The 13,069-nt window shown below is 27.5% G+C and overlaps 1 protein-coding gene across 1 annotated transcript; it reads right to left on the reverse strand.

Annotated features, from left to right (window-relative positions):
• Window positions 1-10,389: 10,389 nt before the first annotated feature.
• On the reverse strand, window positions 10,390-12,806 carry LOC109160854 (peroxidase 11-like). The gene is made up of 4 exons (XM_019309099.1): window positions 12,460-12,806; window positions 12,060-12,251; window positions 11,748-11,913; window positions 10,390-10,882 (listed from the first exon to the last, which is right to left on the reverse strand). The coding sequence occupies exons 1-4, from the start codon at window positions 12,730-12,732 to the stop codon at window positions 10,452-10,454; spliced, it is 1,062 nt and encodes a 353-aa protein (XP_019164644.1). The 5' UTR covers window positions 12,733-12,806; the 3' UTR covers window positions 10,390-10,451.
• Between the last annotated feature and the right edge of the window lie 263 nt (window positions 12,807-13,069).

Below are 13,069 nucleotides of genomic sequence, written 5' to 3' on the forward strand. Positions count from 1 at the left end.
AAGAATTGAAAGAGAGAATTTTTAGGGCGCACAATGCATTGTGCGCCCTGGTGCACGATATAACAATTGGTATAATTACATGAAGTAATATGCATCAACAACACCATTTATTAGTCATAAATTTGTTGGAAGGTTTAACTAAAATTGAAATTTTGAGATATTACACGTTAGTCATAAGCACTTTTCTATTTGCACCACCTATAAAGCTATTACACCTATTAAATGGGTGCTGTAAATAGAAATAGGGTGATGGAAATAGAATTTTCTTATAATTTTAGTGGGAACACCAATGATCTTGTGGTGTAAAGTGACTCTCCCAAATGAGAGGTCATGGGTCGAACCCTAGTGGGGGCAGTTTTGACTCTTTGTGCTTTAATATGTTGATAAAGTAGTTATGAACATATACTATATTATATTGTAACAGAATCAGTAGTACTAAAAGAAAAAAAAAAACTAGTTGGTACTTTTGATTTGGGTTGAGTCAAAGTAAATTCATATTTTTTTAGTTGAGAAGATGAATTTGATATATTATACACTCAAAATGAATAAAGGGTGAATGAGCAATTGATTATCAAAGTGTATACATTGATGAGTTAGAGAAAATAGAGTTCATAAAGGTTTTTAAGTAACCGGAGAAATTAACTCTCAAAGTGTTATTCATTAAGTTGGAAAAATAGAGTTTCAAAAAGTTTTAAAATATCATTGGTCCACATTGGAAAGGGATGTGAGTTTGCACTAGTATAAATACAATTTACTAATTTTTTTACGAATTTAAATTACTTAACATAGAAACTTTCTTTCACGCGAGCAAGAAGTGGAGGGGGTGCAAAATGAGCTTAAAAAGATTGAACTTGTGTAATTATTAAGAGTCACAACAGCTTTAAGATAATATAACAATACCACGTAATTATTTTATAACATGAACCAAACAAAGTAATACTCGGTCCGTAAACATTAATTAGCAGACTTACATTACCTAGATAATATAAGATTACCTGAACAATGCGAGGAGAAAGAAATAGAAAGATAAGATAAACCAGAATAATTTTTATTCCTGAATAATGTCTAAACTAGTAGAATATGAGATTAAAACTAAACTTTCTAATACTAACGAATATCTATAATAAGTCCAAACAAATAATTAATTAAATAACATATTGAAATCAATTATTTTTTCATAATTTTTTGACTTCTTCAATCTCCTTCTCCAGCTGCTCAAGCCTTGCACGCAGTTCTTCAATCTTTCTCGCCGGCACCGGTTCTTGACTTGAGCTGCTGCCGGCTATCACCCGACTTTCATAAAATCCGATCATGAATTCGGTGCTTTTCTTGTTGTACTCAAGACTTTCTAATATTCTCTCTTTGTTTTCTTTCTTCCAATTCTCTTCATTATTGTCCATCTTTAATTTGATAGAATGCTATCAAAAATCAAAAGATTACAGAGATTTATGGTGCCTTTAGTCCTTTACAAGTATCTTATATTTATACTATATTATGGTGTACGGTTTTAGTAATTAATAAGTAAAGTTTAATGCATATAGAAAATTTCCTAATCCTATTATTGTAAGATGCTAAAACTTAGGCTTTTACAATTAAGTATCTTATATTTATATAATATTTAATTATGGTGCATGGTTTTAGTAAATAAGGTCAGGGAAACCTATAAGGCAGAGTTCTTAATTTTTTAAGAAACTTTTTTTTTTAATAACTAGTATTTGCACCCGTGCGATGCACGGAATGAATATGTTGTAATATATTAAGAATATATGAATCGATATATAATTATTTAAATTAGAACATCAAATATTATATAGTGCACTTAAAGATATGATTTGAATCGTTTATATATTTTGATGTTATCATTGCTTGAATTTGTGCACATAATTGCTCAAATTAATAGCTAATGTCTAGATATACGGATGCGGTCTTATAATTTTGAAGAGTTTTTATATCATTGTTTAGTATTTTCATACATTAGGTAAATGTGCTTGTTCTCTAACAACTCAATTATAGAAATGAATTGCTATCCATATTCATTTGTATGGAAGATATATTTTTTTGTCTAGATATATAGCAATTTTTTCATTTAAAAAAAATTAATATCACCAATTATATTTACACATTATTGAAACCTCTTTGTAGACGACATTGGTAGTGACAACACAATCTTGTTCATCTTCGTCTAGAGCTAACATCTTCTCCATCAAGACGGGTTACTTGGGTGAAAATATATAATGGTAGAATATCACTCAATTAGTTATCCTTTTATATTTTCAGTCAATTCGTAATATCAGATTCATTTTCAGCCAATTATTCTTTTTTTTTTTTTTAATTTTCAATCAATTAGAATATCAAATGCAGTGATATTTTTACCTAACTTCCGTTCCATTTTTAATTTACCTTTACTATTGTTTAAAATATGCATTTACTATTGATAATGTAGAATATTATTATTGGAATATTTTCCTCCAATTTTTAATTTTCATTCCATTTTTAATTAAAATTCAATGATCTTACCATTTTTTTAGTCAATTATAGATCATTTTTTATTTGCAGTCAATTATTAATATTCATTTCCTTTTATATTTTCAGTCAATTAGTAATATTAGATTCATTTTCAGTTAATTATTCTTTTTTATTTCCAATCAATTAGTCAATTAGAATAAAGATGCAGTGATATTTTTACCTAATTTTCGTTCCATTTTAATTTGATGATGTAAAATATTATTAATGAAATATTTTCGTTCCATTTTTAATTTATCTTTACTATTTTTTAAAATATGTCTTTACTATTTGATGATGTAAAATATTATTATTAAAATATTTCCTTTCCATTTTTAATTTTCCTTTACTTCTAACCCAAAAAAAAAAAAAAAAGACTTTGGACTTCTAAATACTTGCCCACATTGATTTTTTTTTTTTTTTTTTTGGTAAATCCAGGGTTTCCACCGTTGGACACAGTGACTAATCTCCTCGCTAAATTGTAAGCACCTCTTTTGAGTAGGACAGCTGGCTTAGAGATTTAAGACTGCTCCATTCCCAAATCCAAGAATCGAACCCTTAACCTTTGGTCAAGGATGGATGAGTTCCTTACACTCAACCACACCCTTCAGGTTACTTGCCTACATTGATGGGCAAGCAATTATGTTTGTAAGAGGAGCATTGCTCCTCTTTTCAAACATTTTCAATGTGAGATCAAAATGATCCCACATCATTTACAAAGGGAGCCCGTGACTCCCTTTTGTCTTCTCCTTATTTTTTTTTAAATTTTAATTTTATTTTGTATATTGGTTTGGATTATTATTATTATTATTATTATTATTATTATTATTATTATTATTATTGACAAATTCGTCATTTTAACAATTTATCTTTAATCAAAACACCAAAAATATTATTTAATAACTAAGTAATTTGCTCCAAACTGCTAAAATCTAAAACAACACATATATTTTGAGTTAATCTTTCCTAACCCCCAATAATAAATAATAAATAATAAATAAAACTAAAATAAGAAGACAAAGCTAAGGTTTCTTAAATAAGAACATTTTGACTTCTCAATACTCGCCACATCGATGGACAAACAATTATGTTTGTACCTCTCATATAGAAGAGCTTAGGAGCTCATCTTTTCAAACATTTTCAATTTGGGATGAAAATGAACCCACATCATTTACAAAGGGAGCATGTGGATCCCCTTTGCTTTTTTTTTTTTTTTTTTTTTTTTTGTTAATTTTAATTTTATTTTGTATATAGTTTTGTTTAGATGATGATGATGATGATGATGATGATGATTATTATTATTATTATTATTATTATTATTATTATTATTATTATTATTATTATTATTATTGTTATTATTATTGTTGTTGTTGTTGTTTTGTTGTAATTTGATTATTTGACAAATTCACCAAAATTTTAAGAAATTCGTCTGTTTAATATTTTATATTTAATCAAAAAATCAAAATATTATTTAATAACTTAGCAATTTGCTCCAAACTGCTAAAAACTAAAACAACACATACATTTTGGGTTAATCTATCCAAACCCCCACTAATAATAAATAAATTAATTAATAAAAACTAAAATAAGAAGACAACGCTAAAGCTTCTTAAATAAGAACCTTTTGACTTCTCAATACTTGCCCACATTGATGTGCAAGTAATTATGTTTGTAAGATGAGTTTTGCTCCTCTTATATAGATAAGCTCTCTCGTTTCAAACATTTTAAATGTGTGATCAAAATGATCCCACATCATTTACAAAAAGGAGTCTGTGATTCCTCTTTGTTTTTTCTTGTTTTTTTTTTTTAAATTTTAATTTTATTTTGTATATAGTTTTGTTTGGATTATTATTATTATTATTATTATTATTATTATTATTATTATTATTATTATTATTATTATTATTATTATTATTATTATTATTATTATTATTATTGTTATTGTTATTGTTATTGTTACTGTTACTGTTACTGTTACTGTTACTGTTACTGTTACTGTTACTGTTACTGTTACTGTTACTGTTATTGTTATTGTTGTTGTTGTTGTTCTTATTGTAATTTGATTATTTGGAGAATTCTCCAAAATTTTAAAAAATTCGCTTGTTTAACATTTTATATTGAGTTAACATCAAACATATTCACAATTATTAAAATTCTATATTCACAATTACAAAACTCTATGTTCATAATTATAAAGCTATATATTCATAATTTTTAAACTTCATATTCACAATTATTGAGTCTCTATATTCATAATTACATAACTATATGTTCATAATTATGTTCACAACACTACATTCATAATTTTAGAACTATATATTCATAATTTTTTGAACTATATATATAATTATGAGCAATTTTAGAACCGTGTCTACCTTGCTAGGTGGACACGATTCCACAACATAATTTGACGTGTCAATAGTACTCAAAAAATAAAATATTTGCCTTTGGACTTCTCAATACTTGTCCACATTGATGGACAAACAATATTTGTAAGAAGAGCATTGCTCCTCTTATATAGAGGAGCTCAAGAGCTCATTTTCCAAACATTTTTAATGTGGGATCAAAATGATCCAACATCATTTACAAAGGGGAGCCTGTGGCTCCTTTTTGTCTTCATTTTTTTTTTTTAATTTTAATTTTATTTTGTATATCGTTTTGTTTGGATGATGATGATGATGATGATGATGATGATGATGATGGTTATTATTATTATTATTATTATTATTATTATTATTATTGTTATTATTATTATTATTATTATTATTATTATTATTATTATTATAAATGTTTGTATATCGTTTTGTTTGGATATATATATTCATAATTTTTGAATTTCATATTCACAATTATTAAATCTCTATATTCATAATTACATAACTATATGTTTATAATAATGCTCACAACACTATGTTTATAATTATAGAACTATATATTCATAATTATGAACAATTTTTGAACTGTGTCTACTTTGCAAGGTGGACACGGTGCCACAGCATAATTTGTCGAGTCAATAATACTAAAAAAAAAAAAAGTCTTTGGACTTCTCAATACTTGCCCACATTGATGGGCAAGCAATTATATGTTTGTAAGAGGAGCAATGATCCTCTTATATAGAGGAGCTCTTCAATGTGGGATCGAAATGATCCACATCATTTACAAAGGGAAGCCACCTTTGTCTTCTTCTTTTTTTTTTTTTTAAATTTTAATTTTAATTTGTATATAGTTTTGTTTGGATTATTATTATTATTATTATTATTATTATTATTATTATTATTATTATTATTATTATTATTATTTACGAATTAATAGATTTTATTTAATTTCCATTTGAGATTTACTTACCAAATAAGCTTTACTACAAAAGTTTGGGGGGGGGGGGGGAATGAATTAGGATGATTTTGTTTTTAATTATATATAGATAAATTGATTCTATTTCATTTTTTAAGCAAAATCTTCCTTAAAGATTAATAGTAAAATAAAGCTAACTTATTAATAACCGATTCTATTACATTTTTTTACGCAGAATTTTTCTTAAAGATTAATAGTAAAATAAGGCTAAATTATTAATAATCAATTCTATTCAATTTTTTATGCAAAATCTTTCCTAAAAGATTAATAGTATCTTAATGATTCTTTTTCTTTTACTGCTTATTGATTCTTTTCCATTTTTCAGAGTGTAGAAAAAATTCACATGACTAACATTTTCTTCCATTCGTTTCTATTTTTCCATATTATTATTAATTTCCTTCCCAATATTATTCTATATTGTTTTGGCGTACGATTTCCTTCCATTCATTTCTATTTTTTCATATTATTATTAATTGTTTAGGCGGGAACTTGTAAATGAGGATATTGTTTTTATTAATTAATAGAGAATATGGATTACCAATTAAAATTAAAGTTTTTATTATAATTGAACAATAATATTACTAATTATTATTTGAAGATTTTGTAAAACAGTAAGTAAAATTGTATTACGAATAGGAAAATATATGTACTTTAATTTTAATTTTAATTATTAATAATTAATTCTATTTTATTTTTAAAAAAATCTTCCTTAAAGATTAATAGTAAAATAAAGCTAAATTATTAATAACCGATTCTATTACATTTTTTACGCAGAATTTTTCTTAAAGATTAATATAGTAAAATTAAGCTAAATTATTAATAACCGATTTTATTACATTTTTTTACGCAGAATTTTTCATAAAGATTAATAGTAAAATAAGACTAAATTAGTAATAACCAATTCGTTTTTTATTTTTTACGCAAAATCTTTCGTAAAAGATTAATAGTAAAATATCTTAATGATTATTTTCCTTATACTGCTTATTGATTTTTTTTCATTTTTTCAGAGTGTAGAAAACATTCACATGAATAATATTTCCTTCCATTATTTTCCATACTTCCATATTATTATTAATTTTCTTTCCAATATTATTATTAATTGTTTGGGGGTACGACTTCCTTCCATTCTTTTTTATTTTTTCATATTATTATTAATTGTTTAGGCGGGAGCTTGTAAAGGATGATTTGTTTTTATTAATTAATATAGAATATAAATATAGATTAATATAGAATATACATTACCAATTGAAATAAGTTTTTTTTTTTAAAAATATTATATTGAACAATAATATTACTAATTATTATTATTATTATTATTATTATTATTATTATTATTATTATTATTATTATTATTATTATTATTATTATTATTATTATTATTATTATTATTATTATTGGTTCACATAGTTGAATTATTATTTTTATTTAATTATTATAAACATAAATGATATTTTACTAATTAATTTATGATATTTATCAAATTGTATTTTTTAAATATATTTTTATCCATGCATTGCACGGAATTTTATTTTTGTTATTATGAATTTAAAATAAAAATAGAAAAAATAAAAAGATGTTAAAATGTACAATATAATAATATAGTTGGACTTTTATATATTTAGTTAGGTATCTATTTCATAACATACAAAATTAAAATTTAAATTTTGGCATGGTTAATATATTCTCTAATCATGTACATATTTAGATAAATTTATAGAAAAAATTCATATAATTAAGTTGATTTATTCCAAATTGTATTTCATATCTATATATGAAATTTAAAAATATGAATAATAAAAACTAAGAGAATTGTACTTAGAAATCAATAAAAAATGTAAATTCTAAATTTTGTATGAATAAATAAATATTCTATAAAATTACCATAATAATAACACAAAAGAAGGAAAGAAAAATTATGAGAATAATCTATATCTATATATAATTAAAAGTAAAATCCTCCTAACCAAGTTTATCCCCAAAACTTAGGGGCATATATATAAATTGCATATTTACCATACATGCATATTTTGTGTTTGTATAGTCTAATTCTTGGTATCAAACATTTGAATGGTAATAAACGGGGGAAAATGTCAACATACAAATGATGATTCTTTCATTACTATACTGATTTTAATGGTAATTCATTAATTACTATATTTCACGATGAGTCAGCATGTTCATGTCCATCATTTTTCAAGAAACATAGAAATGAAATAGTCAATTATTAAAATTGTTTATGATTTCGTTTTTAATTTTTGTCTAAAGTTAAAGATATATATTTTCGGCGATTATAACATTTTTTGTATTAACTGAAAATTTGAAAGTTTTACCTTTTTTGAGATCTCTTACCATTTTATAATTTCAATATTGTGTTATTTTGAACTCATCCATGGTGTATAAATACACTATATATGTCCATACAAAATCCATTGAGGATACATTTGTACTCAAGAGTAAACTTCTCCTTAAACTAAATTCGGGTGTCAAGAAAATCTCCGTTTTCAATCATAATGATATTCCTATTTCTGAGTCTCTCATCACCGTTCGGTACATCAATGATGTCTGAATTTCTGGGTCTTCCATTGCTCCCTTTGATCCTTATGATTGTGCCATTGCCAGTATTTTTTTATTTGGGTTCAGTACAACGTGGATTTTTTTGGGAGGTTTCTCTAATTAAATTTTTGGTTTAAAATTTATATTTCCTTTGTATTTTATTTTATTACTTGTTTATTTATTTATACTAATATGTGAATGGAGGAACACAAAATCTGAAATTGTATTTATTATTTATTTCTTCTTTTTAAATAATCATTACTTTTGTGTTTTACAAAAATTTAAAAAAAATAAAATATAGCGAGATTTTTAATAGGTTAAACAAACACTTTACTCAAGTTGTGATATATATATATATATATATATATATATATATATATATATATATATATATATATATATATATATATATATATATATATATATATTAATTATAAAAGTGCTGTAAAATGAACTCTGCTTGGTAAAAAAAAAACATAGAAACTTGAATGGCATGTACAAATCTCGAAGTCAACATACCAACTCTAAGTTTTATAAAATCTTACAAAATTATCAAAAATACCATCTTTATCATCCTCGATCGCATCTCTACAATCTTCCATAAAAACTAAACCAACAGAGTTCTGTTACAAATGCTCTTCCTCCTCAATTTCCTTTTGTTGAAGCAAAGCCTTCTTAAGTATCTTCAAACTCATACCAGATGATATAAACTGCAAAACATATTGAAGTACGTGAGAATATAGTTAGAAAATGTAGAAAATTCATACAAAAAGAAAGCAGAGAGATGAGTCTGAGATTCTTTGATTGAAGAAGTCATTGTATTTATAGGTAGAAAATACTAATTCAAAAGGAAAGTATAATAATTTATTTATTTAAGGAAAAATATAATAATTTATTTATTTAAGGTAATAACATTATTATTATTATTATTATTATTATTATTATTATTATTATTATTATTATTATTATTATTATTATTATTTATTTTCCATTTGACATTTACTTACCAAATATGTTTTACTACAAAAGTTTTGGGGGGAAAATTTGTTAGGAGGATTTTACTTTTATATATATATAGATAGATTACATACTACCAATAATAATTTCTTTTTAAAATTTGTGTGTTTTTATATATAGGGTCTGGTTCTCATGCGAACAGACCTTTTCATGCAGACGTGTGGTCAGTCACCATTAAGTATGCAAGAATACACTGCAATGTCTTCAGAAATGCACCAGCATGTGTTGCATTTTTGTGGTGCATTTGTGCATACCTAATGGAGCAATTCGTATGGCCGCACGAAAAGGCCTGTCTTCATTTCATTCAGTATCTAGGAAAATAATTAGTCATTCTAATATTATATTCGCATTAATTTAGGAAGTGTGGTACTATATATAATGTTTAGGAAGTGTGGTACTATTATATTAGTCATATAACTTGTTTGAGTCATCGGGCTATCTTTTATCAAGCTAAAATTTTTCAGACTAAGATTGACATCCATAATTTCATGTAGTTTATCTTTTTAAAACAAGTTTAAATAATTTATACTTGAGTTTAAGTAAAATATATAATACCCGTCATGGGTTTTGTTAGAGTTCGTGTATTAACGAAAACTCAATAAACAATACCTTATAGTGTATATATTTTATAAAGTTGTACTTTATATTTTACAAGTTGTACTTTCTTCTTATATATCTCTGTCAAATCACAATGTACAACTTTATAAAGTATACAATATTATAACCCACTGGTAGGAATAAATGTTTATAGATTTCATGATGTTAAATTAAATGTATAGTCCTTGTAAACCCCTCAAACTTCGCTATAAATTATTTTGTATTTGTAAGTTAATTAACCAAAATACATTGAGCTGGAAGATGTTCTTGAGTGACAATGAACAAATTCAAATTTCAAGTTGGCTTCCATTGCACATGTATATATATAGTTTTAAAAAATTTATAAAAATAAGCCTGCATTCATGCATGTGTTATAACTTCCATCTTTAATTTCTTTTGCGTGTAATCCAGAATTTCCACCGTCGAATTTCTTATGCATTAACGAACCTACAAGTCTTCCTAACTTCTCCATTAACATGAGCTTCAGGGTTGGTGATGTTTCCCATTTTCACCATGGATTCCGCGAATTGCTGGAAAAATGCAATGGGATTTGCAGCATACTTCTCCACAAGCTCTCTGGTTTCTTCAATGGCGAGAAGGCTCGAGTACAGGTTTTGGTCGGAGTTGAGAAGGCCCTCCCCTCTAAGGAGTGTGTGGTAGTAGGAGTTGTCGAAGAGGTGTGGAGTGAGATAATCCATGGCGGTTTCATTGTTGTTTTCCCCTTCGATTGGAGGGCATATGGATTTTAAGTTGTTTAAGTATACTTGGGAGATTGGGTTTAGTGGTGATGATGTTATTGCAAAATCTCCGTATATTCTTCTTCTGAAATTCACACATCTTGCCTTCCCAATTGTATGGGCACCTGCATATATGCCAAATTTTGTGTGTGTCAAATCAACCTAATTATGAACCAGCTAGGGGCGGTTGAGCATATAACTATAAATGTGCAATCCAACTATCAAGGCTATGGTTGAAAAAATCGCTCATCGGGCGCTCTAGGGGCGCTTAGCGCCTTAGACACCTAGGCGGGGTTTACTCGGCGCCTAGGCCTCCGTGTATTTTTATATTATTTTATATTTTTAAAATATTCTTTTAATTTTTTTTAATTTCTAAAACTTGATAATTATAAACTATTTAATATTTTAACAGTTAATACAAAAATATTAAATATTAACCTAAAAAGCATCTAGAGTTTGAACAATTTAGGGTTATTTCGCTCAAAATAATATCGTTTTGAGCGAAATAACACATTTAAAAAAGAAGGGAACAATAGCTATTCGGCCGACTAGGCGACCTAGTTGGTGCCTAGGCGGTCTAGTCGGTGCCTAGGAGGCCTAGTCGACGCATAGGAGGCCTAGTCGGCCGCTTAGCCCGTCAGCCGCCTAGACCACCGATTATGGTGATACGCTAGGTGGCCGGCCAGCGCCTAGCGCCTAGGCGCCGATTAATCGGTGTCTAGGCAGAATTTTTGCAACACTGGCTTAGGCTTTTAGTTGAGATGGAGCACATGATTTAATTTGGTATCACCCGATAAAAAAAGAGACTTGTAACCATTAATGTGCAATTTAACTATCAGATTAAACTTTTAGTTGAGATGGAGCACGTACGAAAAATTAAAACAAACATCATGATTTTGAAATAGTGAGTTCAATATCTATCTTGACCTATAGTATAACATATAAATACTTAACCATCTAAACTGACTCATCTTTTAGTACTTAAATTACCTGAAAGAGCAACCATGTCAGTGACAGAAAGGCCTTGAGAAAGAAACTTAGAAATAATGGAGAGAAAGGTTTCATCTGCAGTGGGCATGTTTGTTTCAACAAGTTCATATCCACCACTTTTTGAGTCTTTTCTTCCCAATGGAACATCCCAATATGGTCCACCAACCTGCACCCACCAAAAACCTACTATTCAACATATGATATACATTATTCAAGTTATTTGTTAATTGTTTCTTGGCTCATATATACACAACATGTGAAAAATTAAACTTATAGTGAGTATTGATATATGATGAATCCTAATATGATTACCAGAAGAACTGCATCCCTAGCAGCAATAGTGAGAATATCGGCACAAGAAACAATTCCAGGGCATTCAGATTCAACCCAGTTCTTGATTCTATCAATGATTTTGAACCCATTCAATGAATGTTTGTTTTGAGGAGCTTTCTTTTCTCCCTTCAATGTGATTGTATCATCCAACAAAACCGACCCATCGCAACCCTAACACCCAAACCAAACCAAAAAAAATGTCAGCATGCTTGATAGGCGCCTGAAGCCTGAAGGGCCAAAACCAGCATCCTGCCTCTCCAAAATATAGAGATATAATAAGGAAATAAAGTTATACATTCGCTAATAGCTATAGCTTTTGACATAGTGGTGAGAACGTGATCCTAACACACAGGGGGTAAGGGAGGGTAGCAGAGTAGACCTGAACAAAGCAGTCATGGAAATGCAACCTTAAAATGAAGGCTGCATTTCGAGGATCAGAGAGCACAGCACACTCCATTTCTTTCCTCACTATCCCCAGCACGGAAGGGCACGTCGACTTGTAGTAATCCAACGTTAAATTTGTGTTGCTCTTGCTCGCCGTCTCCAATAATCCACCACAAACCACACTAACAAACAAAACCATATGCACCTGCAAAATCTTGCAATTTTTTGATCCAAACCATGAAGATAGTGTAGACCACAAAGAAGCCATTTTTAGCCAGGTTTTGAGGCACCCAATTCAAGCTAGAGAAAGTGTATGTGTGTTTGTTATTACATATATGGTTGAGATAGAACAAACTTCATCATCATCATATATATACATGGTAGATTTTGACAACTAAAAGAAGCTAGCTAGGATGTTTGATATGATTGTAAAAACTTAAGTGTTATACGAGTGTTTTGAGTGCAGTATTGGGTGAAGATCGATATAGATGTTTGTAGTCAAGAGAAGATGTAACTAATACAGGCTATGGTTGGTGAGATCCCTCAAACTAAAATTTACCAAATATATAAAACAATAAAAGAGAACCAAATCTAAAGGCTTGTGC

Source organism: Ipomoea nil, unplaced genomic scaffold (assembly GCF_001879475.1).
Source record: "Ipomoea nil cultivar Tokyo-kokei standard unplaced genomic scaffold, Asagao_1.1 scaffold2921, whole genome shotgun sequence".
Lineage (NCBI taxonomy): Eukaryota > Viridiplantae > Streptophyta > Magnoliopsida > Solanales > Convolvulaceae > Ipomoea > Ipomoea nil.

Bases quoted from the DNA above. Each gene is read 5' to 3' on its own strand.
- LOC109160854 (XM_019309099.1), bottom strand. From the start codon at position 12,732: ATGGCTTCTTTGTGGTCTACACTATCTTCATGGTTTGGATCAAAAAAT. The intron at 11,914-12,059 runs GTAATCATATTA...TGGTGGGTGCAG, and splicing joins CTAGGGATGCAGTTCTTCTG to GTTGGTGGACCATATTGGGA. The intron at 10,883-11,747 runs GTAATTTAAGTA...GCATATATGCAG, and splicing joins TGACATGGTTGCTCTTTCAG to GTGCCCATACAATTGGGAAG.